General features: G+C 38.2%; 1 protein-coding gene across 5 annotated transcripts in view; it reads right to left on the bottom strand.

Moving 5' to 3' along the window:
- The window catches only part of LOC123333201 (NKG2-A/NKG2-B type II integral membrane protein), a 106,665-nt gene that overhangs the window by 77,633 nt on the left and 10,312 nt on the right, over positions 1–18,720 (bottom strand). Inside the window, exon 1 of one of the 5 annotated variants that reach the window (XM_045165301.1) lies at positions 356–655. The exons of 2 other annotated variants lie outside the window; for them this stretch is intronic. In XM_045165301.1, the coding sequence (XP_045021236.1) occupies positions 356–542 (187 nt within the window). In that variant the 5' untranslated portion in view covers positions 543–655. Of the gene's footprint in view, positions 1–355; positions 656–18,720 lie in introns of those variants that run through there. 2 more of the 5 variants (XM_045165300.1, XM_025283247.3) reach the window with 2 other exon arrangements.

The raw sequence follows: 18,720 nt of genomic DNA, 5'->3' as shown, positions 1-18,720 counted from the left end.
GAGTGATGGGGACAGTTGTTTAGAGTTTACGTACACAAGAACTCACATGAACACAGAGTTATGGATATAAACTTGGACCCCAACCCATTTTGACCACTGTAGTCTTTCTCTCAGAATATACCATTGCGTTTTCAGCAAATATAAGACTACAAGAGTTGTTGATCAAAGACTTCAAATTATAGTAATGCCAGAATAAAAGTAGTCCTCCGATTTCACATCAGAATCCCATATCCAGCTTTAAGTTCCGTTCCTCAAAGTGAAAAATATGTGAGCTTATCCCCTACTCTACCTCCACACCTCTGCACCCCCACTGCACATCCTAGAACAGCTCCATGTGTGTCTAGTAAGTGTTTACCTTTGGAGTGGTGAATCTTGTTGTTCCCATGAAGATTCTGAGAAGCATTTTGAAGATTTAATTCTACATATGTTAATTCCTGCTCAGTCATTGAAATGGAACTTTTAGGAACCTTAGGTTTTCTTTTCTGCCTCTTTGAGTTCTTGACTCCCTTCAGTTCTGCATAGGTTTCTCCTTGGTTATTCATCTCTGCAGCTGAGTGAGATCAAGGACTGTGCTTGAAGTGAACTGAGGTTGAGTGGTGTATGTGAGATAAGCACCCTAGTACAATGCCACAGGCGGGGCAAAGAGCTTAGTGCTCACTTTGCAGCTGAACAAACTTAAAGCCTGGTAAATTCCTTACAACTTTAAGCAAGTTTTTCACGATAGAATGCTTTTTTGAAAAAGATAGTCTATATTTGACACATATATTATTGATTGAAACAGTGCAAAGCAATAAATTAGGGAGGAATAAAGAAGTTTATGAACAATAATATCCTTATTAAGTCAGATTCCATGGAAATATTTTAAAACCATCATAGTGCTTGTGTTCAAATTAAAATGTTCTGTTAACAAGAGAGATTCACCCAAATTTATGATAATTTTGAAATTTAATATTGGTTAAAAACAGTTCTTTAAAGATGAGGAGAGAGTAATGTTGACATATACAATAATTTCCTACACTAAATTACATTATTTGGTGACTTACATTTATTGATGAAAAGGGATAACAAATGGTCTTGATTTCAAATATTTGAGGAGTTCTGAGAAAGAATTAAAAACTCAAGAAATGCTTCATATATTGGAAAGTGTTACCTGACACATTAAACATATATAACAAAGTAATATGAAAAATAAAACAATAGGACAGAGTAAAAAAATACTTATTTTAAAAAGTAGTTGATAATTGATTTAATGTCTAATATCTGAACCACAGAATGATAAACATGTATAGGTCATTTATGGAAGAACACTGTTGGTTCAAACTTCCAGAAAGATCTGATAGATGTCCAAGTTAGTAAAGGACATTTTAGCTGTATGCTGCTGCTGCTGCTGCTGCTGCTAAGTCGCTTCAGTCGTGTCCGACTCTGTGTGACCCCATAGACGGCAGCCCACCAGGCTCGCCTGTCCCTGGGATTCTCCAGGGAAGAACACTGGAGTGGGATGCCATTTCCTTCTCCATTTAGCTGTATAAGTGATGGTAATTACTTATAAAAAATCCAGATAACATAATTTAATAATTCAGACAATTGATGCAGTAGTCAGAAATATCTGGAAATTAATTATGACTGAAATTTATAAAATGTGACCTTCAAATAAGTTATTTACTATCTGGTAACCTATATTATTAATATAAAATGGAAATAAGTTTATGCAATGTGTAACACTGAGCACTCAACCTGGAATTTATAAGTTCTCAGTAATTATCAGTTTTAATTAATTATCTTAGTCATCATTTCTATGGTACTATTTCTGATTTATATCAGCCTTTAGTTAGTATAACATATAATTTATGCAATGTTTGATTTTTTAAAAATACTTTAATTATGAAAATTAAGTTTAAATTAGCCTTTAAGAAGTTACTTCATCTTTAATTTTATTAAAAAATTAGGGGTTTTTTATTCAATCTAAAACATATAGGAGGAATTATGTTTGGCCTTTTGCTATATAATGAATTCCTTTCCAAGAATCTGTTTATAGATGTTGAGCAAAATATGTACAAACGTGTTATTATACAAAAAAGCTTACCATCTACTGATTATAAAATCCAAAACTAATTGTTCCCTATCATGAGGTCAATAAATTTCACTTAATATTATATACACAGCCAAACATGCATGTGTGTATTCACTTGACTAGCGTTCTACAGACAATAATTTGAGTACTTGGAGAAATAACCCAATATTTGATATTTTATGGTTATTGTTTATACCAAATTATTAAAAAAAAAAACCAATGTTCTACTTTGATTTTGTTGATATTTACTATAGCTCAGTTGCATCACCTCTAACATTTGTTAGTTCCCACTAAGTGAGACGGTCTAGCAGAGAGACAGGAGAGGAGGGACACATACCTTCTGTTGGCCAGGAAGTTGTGCATTCTTTAGTGTGCAGATCAGGTTACTCTCTAAAAAGTCACCTGCTATAGCTGGTAACAGAAGGAGAAATTTAAAAACTTAAACCCGGTCAAGATAAGCAATGTCTGTGACCTTCACAGGCTGCCCTGTGAGGCTGAGAGTGAAGCGAGATGGAAAATATTGATTTGTCATCAATGTGTCACTTCAGGTTTGAACAGGAAATCCTCACACTTAAGTGAGTTGAAGAGAGTTTAGCTTATCACACACCTCCAGAAAATAGGAGACTTTGGGCTCTAATTAAAAGGACAACTGGACCTCTAATTGTGTTATTTACATTTTCCATGTTTAAATGCCTCTGAGAAATTGTTATCATATACTGTAAGATCCATTAGATCTGATAAACAAAGTGCCTGAAGAACTATGGATGGAGCTCTGTGACACTGTATAGGAGGCAGCGGTCAAGATCATCCCCAAGAAAAAGAAATGCAAAGAGGCAAGATGGTTTTCTGAGGAGGCCTTACAAATAGCTGAGAAAAGAAGAGAAGCTAAAGGCAAAGGAGAAAAGGAAAGATATATTCATCTAAATGCAGAGTTCCAAAGAATAGCAAGGAGAGATAAGAAAGCCTTCCTCAGTGACCAGTGCAAAGGATAGAGGAAAACAATAGAATGGGAAAGAGTAGCGATCTCTTCAAGAAGATTAGAGGTACCAAGGGAAAATTTCATGCAAAGATGGGTACAATAAAGGACAGAAATGGTATGGGCCTAACAGAAGCAGAAGATATTAAGAAGAGATGGCAAGAATACACAGAAGAACTATATAAAAAAGATCTTCATGACCCAGATAAGCACCCAGATCACTTGCCTAGAGCCAGACATCTTAGAATGTGAAGTCAAGTGGGCCTTAGACAGCATCACTATGAACAAAGCTAGTGGAAGTGATGGAATTCCAGTTGAGCTATTGCAAATCCTGAAAGATGATGCTGTGGAAGTGCTACACGCAATATGCCAGCAATTTTGGAAAACTCAGCAGTGGCCACAGTACTAGAAAACATCAGTTTTCATTCCACTCCCAAAGAAAGGCAATGCCAAGGATTGTTCAGACTACTTCACAATTGCACTCATCTCATTTCCTAGCAAACTACTGCTCAAATTGTCCAAGCCAGGCTTCAGTGGTACGTGAACTGAGAACTTCCAGATGTTCAAGCTGGCTTTAGGAAAGGCAGAGGAAGCAGAGATCAAGTTTCCAACATCCATTGGATCATCAAAAAAGCAAGACACCAAAAGATTGTTCTATATATCTGTGTCTCTTTTGCTGTCTCACATACTGGGTTATCATTACCATCTTTCTAAATTCCATATATATGCATTAGTATACTATATTGGTGTTTTTCTTTCTGGCATACTTCAGTCTGTATAATAGGCTCCAGTTTCATCTACCTCATTAGAACTGATTCAAATGTATTCTTTTTAATGGCTGAGTAATACTCCATTGTGTATATGTACCACAGCTTTCTTATCCATTCATCTGCTGATGGATCTCTAGGATGCTTCCATGTCCTGGCCTTTATAAATGGGATTGAAACATATATAATATCATATATGAAGTGATTCATCAGTCCAGGTTCAATACATGATATTGGATGCTTGGGGCTGGTGCAGACACGACCCAGAGGGATGGTACAGGGAGGGAGGAGGGAGGGGTATTCAGGATGGGGAACACGTGTATACCTATGGCGGATTCATGTTGGTGTATGGCAAAACCAATACAATATTGTAAAGTAATTAACCTCCAATTAAAATAAATAAATTTATATTAAAAAAAAGCAAGAGACCTCCAGAAAAGCATTTACTTCTGCTTTATTGACATGCCAAAGCCTTTGGCTGTGTGGATCACAACAAACTGTGGAAAATTCAGAAAGAGATGGGAACACCAGACCACCCGACTTGACTCCTGAAAAATCTATATGCACGTCAAGAAGCTGCATTTACTACTGGACATGGAAAAACAGACTGGTTTCAAATCAGCAAAGGAGTATGTCCTACTCCTTTGCTGTATATTGTCACCCTGCTTATTTAACTTATATGCAGAGTACATCATGAGAAACGCTGGGCTCAATGAAGCACTAGCTGGAATCAAGATTGCTGGGAGAAATATCAATAACCTCAGGTATGCACATGACACCACACTTACGGTAGAAAGTGAAGAGGAACTAAAAAGCCTCTTGATGATAGTGAAAGAGGAGAGTGAAAAAGTTGGTTTAAAGCTCAACATTCAGAAAACTAAGATCATAGCATCTGGTCCCATCACTTCATGGCAAACAGATGGGGAAACAATGGAAACAGTGACAGGATTTTGGGGGGGAGGCTCCAAAATCACTGCAGATGGTGACTGCGGCCATGAAATTAAAGTCGGTTGCTCCTTGGAAGGAAAGTTATGACCAACCTAGATAGCATATTAAAAAGCAGAGACATTACTTTGCCAACAAAGGTCCATCTAGTCAAAGGTATGGTTTTTCCAGGTGTCCTGTATGGATGTGAGATTTGGAGTATAAAGAAAGCTGAGAGCGAAAGAATTGATGCTTTTGAACCTTTTGAACTGTGCTGTTGGAGAAGACTCTTGAGAGTCCCTTGGACAGCAAGGAGATCCAATCAGTCCATCCTAAAGGAAACCACTCCTGAATATTCATTGGTAGGACTGATGCTGAAGCTGAAGCTCCAATATTTTGGCCACATGATGCAAAGAACTGACTCATTTGAAAAGACCCAGATGCTGGGAAAGATTGAAGGTGGGAGAAGAAGGGGACGAAAGAGGATCAGACGGTTGGATGGCATCACTGACTCAATGGACATGAGTTTGAGTAAACTCTGGGAGTTTGTGATGGACGGGGAGGCCTGGCATGCTGCAGTCCATGAGATCACAAAGAGTCAGACACAAGTGAGCAACCGAACTGATGCACTAGAAGATCTAAAAGTTGAGCTATGCTTAGTTCCTTAATTGTGTTCCAACTCTTTACAACCCCAAGGCTTCCCTGGTGGGTAAGAGGTTAAAGCATAAAGACTGTAGCCTGCCAGCCTCCTCTGTCCATGAGGATTTTCCATGCAAGAATACTGGAGTGGGTTGCCATGACCTCCTCCAGGGGATCAAACCCAGGTCTCCCGTACTGCAGGTAGATTCTTTACCATCTGAACCACCAGCCTAAGAATACTGCAGTAGGTAGACTATCCCTTCTTCACGTTATCTTCCTGACCCAGGAACCCAACTAGATCTTCTGCATTGCTGGTGGATTCTTTACCTGCTTACCAGCTGAGCTATCAGGAAAGCCCCCCAAAAATGCACTACCTTTATTTAAAAGGAGAAAAACACTTTTGCATAGGGATTCAAAGAAGAAGGAATCCCAAGCCATTTAAAAGTGCTTTTGAAAAGACTACAAATGGTGTAGCTGACATAGAAGTAATTTAAATCATTCAGTTCAGTTCAGTTCAGTTGCTCAGTCGTGTCCGATTCTTTGCAACCCCGTGAATCGCAGCACTCCAGGCCTCCCTGTTCAATTGTTATTCCTATGCATTTTGAAAAATATATATAAAGCACTGGAGCACTGTTGGCCCTTTATGTGCCCAGATCTATGTAGTTCATAAGAGGAAAACAACAAACAAACAACAAAGGCCAAAATCAAATCCTTTTTTGTCGTTGTTGTTTCTGCCTCAGATCAGATCAGTCCCTCAGTCATGTACGACTCTTTGCGACCCCATGAACTGCAGCACGCCAGGCCTCCCTGTCCACCACTAACTCCCGGAGTTCACTGAGACTCACGTCCATCGAGACAGTGATGCCATCCAGCCATCTCATCCTCTGTCATCCCCTTCTCCTCCTGCCCCCAATCCCTCCTAGCATCAGACTCTTTTCCAATGAGTCAACCCTTTGCATTAAGTGGCCAAAGTACTGCAGTTTCAGCTTTAGCATCATTCCTTCCAAAGAAATCCCAGGGCTGATCTCCTTCAGAATGGACTGGTTGGATCTCCTTGCAGTCCAAGGGACTCTCTAGAGTCTTCTCCAATACCACAGTTTAAAAGCATCAATTCTTCGGCACTCAGCCTTCTTCACAGTCCAACTCTCACATCCATACATGACCACAGGAAAAACCGTAGCCTTGACTAGACGGACCTTTGTTGGCAAAGTAATGTCTCTGCTTTTCAATATGCTATCTAGGTTGGTCATAACCTTCCTTCCAAGGAGCAAGCGTCTTTTAATTTCATGGCTGCAGTCACCATCTGCAGTGATTTTGGAGCCCAGAAAAATAAAGTCTGCCACTGTTTCCACTGTTTCCCCATCTATTTCCCATGAAGTGATGGGACCAGATGCCATGATTTTCATTTTCTGAATGTTGAGCTTTAAGCCAACTTTTTCACTCTCCACTTTCACTTTCATCAAGAGGCCTTTGAGTTCCTCTTCACTTTCTGCCATAAAGGTGGTGTCATCTTCATATCTGAGTTTTTTGATATTTCTCCCAGCAATCTTGATTCCAGTTTGTGTTTCTTCCAGTCCAGCATTTCTCATGATGTACTCTGCATATAAGTTAAATAAGCAGGGTGACAATATACAGCCTTGATGAACTCCTTTTCCTATTTGGAACCAGTCTGTTGTTCCATGTCCAGTTCTACCTGTGGCTTCCTGATCTGCATACAAATTTCTCAAGAGGCACATCAGGTGGTCTGGTATTCCCATCTCTTTCAGAATTTTCCACAGTTTATTGTGATCCACACAGTCAAAGGCTTTGGCATAGTCAATAAAGCAGAAATAGATGTTTTTCTGGAACTCTCTTGCTTTTTCTATGATCCAGTGGATGTTGGCAATTTGATCTCTGGTTCCTCTGCCTTTTCTAAAACCAGCTTGAACATCAGGAAGTTCACGGTTCACATATTGCTGAAGCCTGGATTGGAGAATTTTGAGCATTACTTTACTAGCGTGTGAGATGAGTGCAATTGTGCAGTAGTTTCAGCATTCTTTGGCATTGCCTTTCTTTGAGATTGGAATGAAAACTGAGCTTTTCCAGTCCTGTGGCTACTGCTGAGTTTTCCTAATTTGCTGGCATATTGAGTGCAGCCCCTTCACAGCATCATCTTTCAGGATTTGGAATAGCTCAACTGGAATTCCATCACCTCCACTAGCTTTGTTCGTAGTGATGCTTTCTAAGGCCCACTTGACTTCACATTCCAGGATGTCTGGCTCTAGGTCAGTGATCACACCATCGTGATTATCTGGGTCGTGAAGATCTTTTTTGTACAGTTCTTCTGTGTATTCTTGCCATCTCCTCTTAATATCTTCTGCTTCTGTTAGGTCCATACCATTTCTGTCCTTTATCGAGCTCATCTTTGCATGAAGTGTTCCTTTGGTATCTCTGATTTTCTTGAAGAGATCCCTAGTCTTTCCCATTCTGTTGTTTTCCTCTATTTCTTTGCATTGATTGCTGAAGAAGGCTTTCTTATCTCTTCTTGCTATTCTTTGGAACTCTGCATTCAGATGTTTATATCTTTCCGTTTCTCCTTTGCTTTTTGCTTCCTTTTTTCACAGCTATTTATAAGGCCTCCCAGACAGCCATTTTGCTTTTTTGCATTTCTTTTCCATGGGGATGGACTTGATTCCTGTCTCCTGTACAATGTCACGAAACTAGCACTTATTTCTGAGGTAAAATAGGGCTCAGACATTCTCATTATATTTAATCATGTAATGATTTTTAAACAATTGCTTTTATAATTGTTGCTATGGCTAACGGAATAGATCACTTTGATTTTGATGCATTTAAAGGGCAACTTTCAAACATTTTAAGATTTTTCAATTACAGCTGTCATATTTTATTGAATGCCAATATCTGTTTCTTCAGATAATTTAAAGAGAACACAAGACACCGGGATGACTTGGAGGGATGGTACAGGAGGGAGGAGGGAGGAGAGTTCAGGATGGGTAACACGTGCATACCTGTGGCGGATTAATGTTGATATATGGCAAAACCAATACAATATTGTAAAGTTAAAAATAAAATAAAGAAAATAAAAAATAAGGAGAACACAAGAAAGAAATGGAAATCTGCTGTTATTCAAATCAGTCAACCCAATATTGGATATATTTACTGTACTGTATCAATCAGGTTGGATATCCTTAGGATGTTTCTTTAAAATATAGGCTGATATTTACTCACAGTTTGATATTTTAAATTTTTATCTAGAAATAATGTCAGGTAATTTATTTTTAGGGCTTTTGAATTTAGTTATTTCCCACCTGCATGAAAGTCTGAAAGTTGGCTTTTATTTTTCAAGTTTATGTTAGCTGCTAAAGTTCACAAATGGTTTGATCTATGAAATCTTCATAAAATTTGGCATTTTAGTTCTCTGTGATTCTTGTCTGAAGGGTGTGAAGTAAATTAAATACTGAAACCAGTGGAAACTTTCTGTGTGGGAATATTGAATGCTATTGGATCATTAGCTATCTTTTTCTGATATTATGTCTCTGAAACCAGTCATACATATCAACATGGACCTCCTACTCTAAAAGCAGAGGTGAAAGGCCAGTCGAGAGAGCTCGTCCTACCTGTGTTTCTGACCAAGCTTGTCCTCCAATTGGTGAAATCTCATCACAGACATAGGTGCTGTCAGTCAGTGTGGGTATGTAATCCATGCTTCTGCTGTCACACTGTTGAACAAAGATAGATACAGGGGAACTTGCTATGGATGAGTGATGTAGAATTTGGGAGGTTCTGACTATTGCAGGAAATAATTTACCTTGGGGTACACGTTACCCACTACAGTGTTCTTGCTGGGGACTCCCAGGGATGGGGAAGCCTGGTGGGCTGCCGTTTATGCGGTCGCACAGAGTTGGACATGACTGAAGTGACTTAGCAGCAGCAGTAGCAATGTTCATGTTATGCTACAGGTGAAGACAAGAATGAATCAAAATGAAAGTGGGTCAAAAATATTTATTATGCAGAACATAATCTTTTTGTCTCCAGTTTGGGGAAATATTTAATTCATTTTTTTGATGTTAAATTTAAAGCAACTCCTACAGCTCAACTCCAGAAAAATAAATGACCCAATCAAAAAATGGGCCAAAGAACTAAATAGACATTTCTCCAAAGAAGACATACAGATGGCTAACAAACACATGAAAAGATGCTCAACATCACTCATTATCAGAGAAATGCAAATCAAAACCACGATGAGGTACCATTTCACACCAGTCAGAATGGCTGCGATCCAAAAGTCTACAAGTAATAAATGCTGGAGAGGGTGTGGAGAAAAGGGAACCCTCTTACACTGCTGGTGGGAATGCAAACTAGTACAGCCACTATGGAGAACAGTGTGGAGATTCCTTAAAAAACTGGAAATAGACCTGCCTTATGATCCAGCAATCCCACTGCTGGGCATACACACTGAGGAAACCAGAAGGGAAAGAGACACGTGTACCCCAATGTTCATCGCAGCACTGTTTATAATAGCCAGGACATGGAAGCAACCTAGATGTCCATCAGCAGATGAATGGATAAGAAAGCTGTGGTACATATACACAATGGAGTATTACTCAGCCATTAAAAAGAATACATTTGAATCAGTTCTAATGAGGTGGATGAAACTGGAGCCTATTATACAGAGTGAAGTAAGCCAGAAAGAAAAACACCAATACAGTATACTAATGCATATATATGGAATTTAGAAAGATGGTAACAATAACCCTGTGTACGAGACAGCAAAAGAGACACTGATGTATAGAACAGTCTTATAGACTCTGTGAGAGAGGGAGAGGGTGGGAAGATTTGGGAGAATGGCATTGAAACATGTAAAATATCATGTATGAAACGAGTTGCCAGTCCAGGTTTGATGCACGATACTGGGTGCTTGGGGCTGGTGCACTGGGACGACCCAGAGGGATGGAATGGGGAGGGAGGAGGGAGGAGGGTTCAGGATGGGGAACACATGTATACCTGTGGCGGATTCATTTTGATATTTGGAAAAACTAATACAGTTATGTAAAGTTTAAAAATAAAATAAAAATTAAAAAAAAAATTTTGTGGGGTTTTCTCCACAGCTATTGGTGTTACCTGCCTCATTAGCAATAAGTTTTTCAATGTTCATATTCCCTCATCTTCAAATTTGATGCAATCTGAAAGTTTAAATGGCTTGGCACTATGATTATTTTTTTATCAAAAGAAATCCATTTTTGTATTTATACATTTGCTTTTTAGTGAATATAGTACAAGTATTTGATGGTGAATAAAGCCAAATGAAATATAATTTGCCTATTATCAGATTTACTCTATAATTTGGCATTGTATGAGGGAGAATATTTGTTGAAAACTAAATGGTAGTATATTTATCCTTTTTACCATTATTTAATGATTGTTCAAATCTAGATTTCTCAAATTACAAAGTAATTAAATGGCGAAATATTAAGACATTTTAAAAACCCGAGAATCAATCCTAACCTACTCACTTTCTGCCATAAAGGTAGTGTCATCTGCACATCTGAGGTTATTGATATTTCTCTCAGCAATCTTGATTCCAGCTGTGCTTCTTCCAGCCCAGGGTTTCTCACGATGTACTCTGCATATAAGTTAAATAAGCTGGGTGACAATATACAGCCTTGACATACTCTTTTTCCTATTTGGAACCAGTCTGTTATTCCATGTCCAGTTCTAACTGTTGCTTCCTGACCTGCATACAGGTTTCTCAAGAGGCAGGTCAGGTGGTCTGGTATTCCCATCTCTTTCAGAATTTTCCACAGTTTATTGTGATCCACATAGTCAAAGGCTTTGGCATAGTTAATAAAACAGAAATAGATGTTTTTCTGGAACTCTCTTGCTTTTTGATGATCCAGCGGATGTTGGCAATTTGATCTCTGGTTCCTCTGCCTTTTCTAAAACCAGCTTGAACATCTGGAAGTTCATGGTTCACGTACTGCCGAAGCCTGGCTTGGAGAATTTTGAGCATTACTTTACTAGCATGTGAGATGACTGCAATTGTGCAGTAGTTTGAGCATTCTTTGGCATTGCCTTTCTTTGGGATTGGAATGAAAACTGACCTTTTCCAGTCCTGTGGCCACTGCTGAGTTTTCCAAATTTGCTGGCATATGGAGTGCAGCACTTTCATAGCATCATATTCCAGAATTTGCAATAGCTCAACTGGAATTCCATCACCTCCACTAGCTTTGTTCATAGTGATGCTTTCTAAGGCCCACTTGACTTCACATTCCAGGATGTCTGGCTCTAGGTGAGTGATCACACCATCCTGATTATCTTGGTCATGAAGTTCTTTTTTGTACAGTTCTTCTATGTATTCTTGCAACCTCTTCTTAATATCTTCTGCTTCTGTTAGGTCCATACCATTTCTGTCTTTTATCGAGCCCATCTTTGCATGAAATGTTCCCTTGGTGTCTCTAATTTTTTGAAGAGGTCTCTAGTCTTTCCCATTCTGTTGTTTTCCTCTATTTCTTTGCCTTGATCACTGAGGAAGGCTTTCTTATCTCTGCTTGCTATTATTTGGAACTCTGCATTCAGATGCTTATATCTTTCCTTTTCTCCTTTGCTTTTCACTTTGCTTCTTTTCACTGCTATTTGTAAGGCCTCCCCAGACAGCCATTTTGCTTTTTTGCATTTCTTTAAGAGGAGAGTTAAAAAGTTGTCTTAAAGCTCAACATTCAGAAAACGAAGATCATGGCATCCAGTCCCGTCACTTCATGGGAAAAAGATGGGGAACCAGTGCAAACAGTGTCAGACTTTATTTTTCTGGGCTCCAAAATCACTGCAGATGGTGATTGTGGCCATGAAATTAAAAGACCCTTACTCCTTGAAAGGAAAGTTATGACTAACCTAGATAGCATATTCAAAAGCAGAGACATAACTTTGCCAACAAAGGTCCGTCTAGTCAGGCTATGGTTTTTCCAGTGGTCATGTATGGATGTGAGAGTTGGACTGTGAAGAAAGCTCGCTGCTGAAGAATTGATGCTTTTGAACTGTGGTGCTGGAGAAGACTTGAGTGTCCCATGGATTTCAAGGAGATCCAACCAGTCCATTCTAAAGGAAATTAGTCCTGGGTGTTCTTTGGAAGGAATACGCTAAAGCTGAAATTCCAATATTTTGACCACCTCACGTGAAGAGTTGACTCATTGGAAAAGACTCTGATGCTGGGAAGGATTAGGGGCAGGAGGAGAAGGGGACGACAGAAGATGAGATGGCTGGATGGCATCACCGACTCAATGGACATGAGTTTGAGTGAACTCCAGAGTTGGTGATGGACAGTGAGGCCTGATGTGCTTCGATTCATGGGGTCGCAAAGAGTCGGACACGACTGAGTGACTGAACTGAACTGAACTGATGAGGAAGAAAGTTCTGGCAATGTTTACAGGTCATAAAAATATTTTTCAGAAAAAAGATGAGTTTTTATTTCTTTATTTACTACTACTTTAAATTTTCTCGGTAATTTATTTTATATTAGTCATCTACAAACTCATCTAAAATTTATAAAATATTTCTGTGTGAGACTCTGACATCAATTCTGTATTTATTTATTTAAAACTTCATAGGTCAGTAATTCATATACATTCATAGTATTACATGTGAAAAATAGAGGAGTATCACTGACTCCACAGTCTCACTGAATATTGACTGTGCACTTTGAAGTCTCCTATGTGATGAAAAGGCACTGAGAGGCAAACAGGCCCTTACTTCATGAACATATATGTGGAAAGACGTGTTTTGTTTTGTTTTAGGAGCAAAAGCAAATATTTAAGAAACACACAAATGAATAAGTAAGAAACACATTTTTTTTTTCTTTAAAAAATGTTTTATTGGATTCTAGCTGATTTATAATGTGTGATAGTTTCAGGTGTACAGCAGAGTGATTGAGTTATACACATATCTGTATCTACTCTGCTTTTAGATTCTTTTTCTATATAGGCCATTACAGAGTATTGAGTAGAGTTCCCTGTGCTACACAGCAGGTTCTCTTTTATATACAGTAATGTAAAGATGTCAGTGCTAATCTCCCAGTGTATCCCTGCCCTCCCCATCACCTGTTGGTTTTCAGTTGTTCAGTCATGTCCGACTCTTTGCAACCCCATGGACTGAAGCACACCAGGCAACCCTGTCCATCTCCATCTCCCAAAGCTTGCTTAAACTCATGTCCATTGAGTAGGTGGTGCCATTCAACCACCTCATCCTCTGTCGTCCCCTTCTGGTCCTACCTTCAATCTTTCCCAGCTTGAGGGTCTTTTCAAATGAGTCAGTTCTTCACATCAGGTGGCCAAAATATTAGAGCTTCAGCTTCAGCATCAGTCCTTCCAATGAATATTAAGACTTGATTTTCTTTATGACTGACTGGTTTGATCTCCTTGTAGTACAAGGGAATCTTGGGAGTCTTACCCAGCACCACTGTTCAAAAGCATAAATTCTTCAATGCTCAGCCTTCTTTATAGTCCAACTCTCACATCCATACATGACTACTGGAAAAGCCATAGCTTTAACTATAGGGATGTTTCTTGGCAATGTAATAACTCTGCTTTTAAATTTGCTGTCTAGGTGGTAACCATAAATTTATTTACTACATCTGTTGACTCTACTTCTCTATCATAAAATGTCATATAGATTGGAAAGGGAAACAGAACTGTTTATTTGTGAAATGACATAATTGTCTGCACAAATTCCAAAGTATCTCCAAAATCCTCCTAAAACTAATCAGTAAGTAGAGTCCCTGGACTGCAAGGATATCCAACCAGTCAATCCTAAAGGAAATCAATCCTGAACATTCATTGGAAGGACTGAGGCTGAAGCTGAAAGTCCAATACTTTGGCCACTTGATGCAAAGAACTGACTCATTGGAAAAGACCCTGATGCTGGGAAAGATTGAAGGCAGGTGGAGAAGGGGATGACAGAAGATGAGATGGTTGGATAGCATCACTAACTTGATGGACATGAGTTTGAGTGTTTCGTGAGTTGGTGATGGACAGGGAAGCCTGGTATGCTGCAGTCCATGGGGTAGCAGAGATTCGGACACAACTGAGTGACTGAACTGAACTGAACCGAAACATGGTTTCAGATAGAACAGAATATTAAAATCAGTTATGCTGCTGCTGCTGCTGCTGCTTCAGTCGTGTCCGACTCTGTGCGACCCCATAGACAGCAGCCCAACAGGCTCCCCCGTCCCTGGGATTCTCCAGGCAAGAACACTGGAGTGGGTTGCCATTTCCTTCTCCAATGCATGAAAGTGAGAAGTGAAAGTGAAGTCGCTCAGTCATGTCCAACTCTTAGCGACCCCATGGACTGCAGCCTACCACTCTCTTCCATCCATGGGATTTTCCAGGCAAGAGTACTGGAGTGGGGTGCCATTGCCTTCTCCCAAAATCAGTTATATTTCTATATAAATTGTTAGAAATTGAGAAAAACAAAAAGTATCATTTATAATGGACTTCCTTGGTGGCCTGGATGGTAAAGCGTCTGCCTACAATGTGGGAGACCCAGGTTCAATCCCTGGGTTGGGAAGATCTCCTGGAGAAGGAAATGGCAACCCATTCCAGTATTCTTGCCTGGAAAAATCTCATAGATGGAGGAACCTGGTAGGCTACAATTCATGGGGTCAAAAGCTTTAAGTTGATAGTATAAATGTACCAAATATTTGCACCATTTGTATGCTGAATTATAAAATACTAGTGAGAAAGGTTGAAAAAGACAAATTGATAAATAAACTATAGTCTTAAACTGGAAGTCTAAACATTATGATGATTCCTTTTCTCCCTTAATTGCTCTATAAACTTCAGTCAGTCATAATCAGAAACACACAGCCTGGTTCTTTGTGATAACCTACAGGAGCTGGATGGAGTGGGAGAAAGGTTCATGTGGGAGGGGATATATGTACACTTATGGCTGACTCACATTGTTGTATAATAGAATTCAGCACAACATTGTAAAGCAATTTTCCTCCAATTAAAAAAAAGGTTAAAAAATAAGAAACATATTAAGCTTTTATTTTGTAGAAAGTTTCATATTAATTTTAATTTTTTAATATGAATTTTGTTTTTTAGAACAATATACATTTACAGAAAAGGTTTGAAGATAGTATAGAATTCTGTATATTCTGAAATCAGTTCCCCTTTAATTCATGTTATATTAGTATTGCACTTTGTTGTAATTAATAAACCAATATCAGTGTATTTTTAGTAACAAAAATCCATAGTTTATTCATGCTTCTGTAATTGCTTTTACCCATGTCCTTTTTCTATTCCAGAATCCCATCCAGGTTACCACATGACATTTAGATGTCATGTCTCTTTAGACTCCCCTTGGCTATTACAGACTTTCCTTATGTTTGACGATCTTGATAGTTTTGAAAAGTGCTAGGTAGGTATGTTTTAGAATATCCTTCATTGACATATGTCTGACATTTGGGGAGGACGACAGAATGCAAATTTTATTACATCATATCAAGGGAACAAACTGTGAACATGACCTCTGTTGATGTTACCTTTGCTCACTAAGGTGGTGTCTGTCAGGTTTTCCACTCGAAGGTTACTCTTATTTTCCCTCTTCCATATGACTCTGTAATAATTTCTTTGGAAGGAAATCATTATGTGCAGTAAGTACTTAAGAGGTAAGGGGTCCCATCCCTTTTAGGCAAGAGCATCTACAAGATGGGGAACACATGTATACCTGTGGCGGATTCATTTTGATATTTGGCAAAACTAATACAGTTATGTAAAGTTTAAAAATAAAATAAAATTTTAAAAAAATTGCTAGTAATAGAAAACAGGGTAAATAAAAAGGGAAAGTTTGCATGATAAAATTTTACATGATAAAAAAAGAAAACTGTCATCATTAGGATGGTCTTCCTTTTATGATATTTTTTGTAAAAAGATAATAAATACAAATTACTTTATAAAAAAATAGAATTTTTCTGCACAGGAGATTGTTTCATCTCCCTTATTTGCTAAAGTATTCAATCATTTTATACTACTGTGGACTCATGGATATTTTATATTGGGGTTATAATTAATACTATTGCTTTTCTGTGATTTTTGCTGCTTAAACTGTTCCAGCTTTGGCCATTGGTAATTCCTTTGCCTAGTTGACATACCTCTACAGTTTTAAGCACTTCTCCATTTTCTAGAACTACAAAAATCTCCAGGCTCTTCTTATGTATTTCCTACCCCTATTTTAGAATCAGCCATTTTTTTCAAGTAGCTAAGATTTTATTTACTAGTAATGGAATTATAATAAAAAATGGCCACTAAGTAAGTTTTTCTTCTTTGCAAAAAAAAGTTAAAACAATTTTGAAAAAGACAATGCAGGAGAACTCACATCACTTCACAATGTCCTATAAATTCACAATAATCAAGTTATTGGTGAAAGAAGGCAGATATTCAGATCAATGAAATAGGATAGAGTTTAGAAATAGATACAAGTACAAGTGGTGAATTGATTTTGACAAAAGTGCCATGATAATTCAACAGAAGAGTACAATTTTCAAAAAATGGTGCTGAAATAACTAGCCATTTTTTTAAAAAACATTTTTAAAAAGAATTCAATCCATACTTTGCACTATATACAAAATTAATGCAATGAAATATAGATATCAATGTAAACTTAGAGCTTCTAGAAGAAGGCATAGGAGAAAATTTTTCAAGTTCAGGTTAATTAAGATTTCTTAATTAAAAACTTCTTAAATATAAACACAAATGTTTAAAAATTATTTATTTCACTTCTTCAAGTTAAACTTCTGCTCATCTAAACTTCTAAACAGAAGGTTAAGAGAATACAAGGTATACTGGAAGGCAGAATTTATGAAACACATGTCTGAAAAAATATTAACATCCAAAATATATAAAGAGAGAACTCTCAGAGCTCAATAATAAGAAAATGAAAACCCAATAAAAATAGGCAAAATACTTAATCAATTTTTACCATAGGACATCATATGAAAGGATGGTGCACATACTTTATTGGTGCAGTTCAGTTCAGTCATTCAGTCGAATCCTACTCTTTGCGACGCCATGAATTGCAGCACGGCAGGCCTCCCTGTCCATCACCAACTCCTGGAGTTTACTCAAATTCATGTCCATCATGTCGGTGATGCCATCCAGCCATCTCATCCTCTGTCATCCCCTTCTTCTCCTGCCCCAATCCCTCCCAGCATCAGGGTCTTTCCCAATGAGTCAACTGTTTGCATGAGGTGGCCAATGTATTGGAGTTTCAGCTTAGCATCAGTCCTTCCAATGAACACCCAGGGCTGATCTCCTTTAGAATGGACTGGTTGGATCTCCTTGCAGTCCAAGGGACTCTCAAGAGTCTTCTCCAACACCACAGTTCAAAAGCATCAATTCCTCAGTGCTCAGCTTTCTTCACAGTCCAAATCTCACATTCATACATGACTACTGGAAAAACCATAACCTTGACTAGACGGACCTTTGATGGCAAAGTAATGTCTCTACTTTTGAATGTGCTATCTAGAATGGTCATAACTTTCCTTCCAAGGAGTAAGCGTCTTTTAATTTCATGGCTGCAATCACCATCTGCAGTGATTTTGGAGCCCAGAAAAATAAAGTCTGACACTGTTTCCACTGTTTCCCCATCTATTTCCCATGAAGTGATGGGACCAGATGCCATGATCTTCGTTTTCTGAATGTTGAGCTTTAAGCCAACTTTTTCAGTCTCCACTTTCACTTTCATCAAGAGTTTTTTCAGTTCCTCTTCACTTTCTGCCATAGGGTGGTGTCATCTGAATATCTGAGGTTATCGATATTTCTCCTGGCAACATTCATTAGAGATATACAAATATACCTTTATTATACCACACCTTTATTAAAAATAGTTTTAAAATATTTCAATATTAAAGTTAGTAGGACACTAGCAAATGGAATTCTCATACACTGCTAATAGAATGCAAAATAGTACAGCCACTTTGCAATATGAATCATACCCAGAAATCTGGACTTGCCAGAGAGCATTCAAGCTATTAGTTGTGGTATAGGTCACAAACACAGATCTATTTGTTTTCTTTCTGTTACTATACTGTCTTTCTGCTAAAAAGTAAGAAATCAAACAAATGCATATACAATTGATACAGAATAATGACTTCATTTACTCTTGGCATTAAATCCCAGGTAAAATGTACATGGCAGTGACAACAGTTTGCAAGATTACTTACTAGATCTGTGTGAGTTGCAGAAATTGACTACACAGTCCTAAGGTTCATAAGAAGCACTGATACTTTCTCACTCTGCCAACCTGTGCTCATAACTGGTGTGATCTGGGATTTATGTTTGAAAGAGGCAGAA

The sequence above is a fragment of the Bubalus bubalis genome, chromosome 4 (genome assembly GCF_019923935.1).
Source record: "Bubalus bubalis isolate 160015118507 breed Murrah chromosome 4, NDDB_SH_1, whole genome shotgun sequence".
Taxonomy (NCBI): domain Eukaryota; kingdom Metazoa; phylum Chordata; class Mammalia; order Artiodactyla; family Bovidae; genus Bubalus; species Bubalus bubalis.
This window is presented reverse-complemented; position numbering and strand designations above follow the sequence as displayed.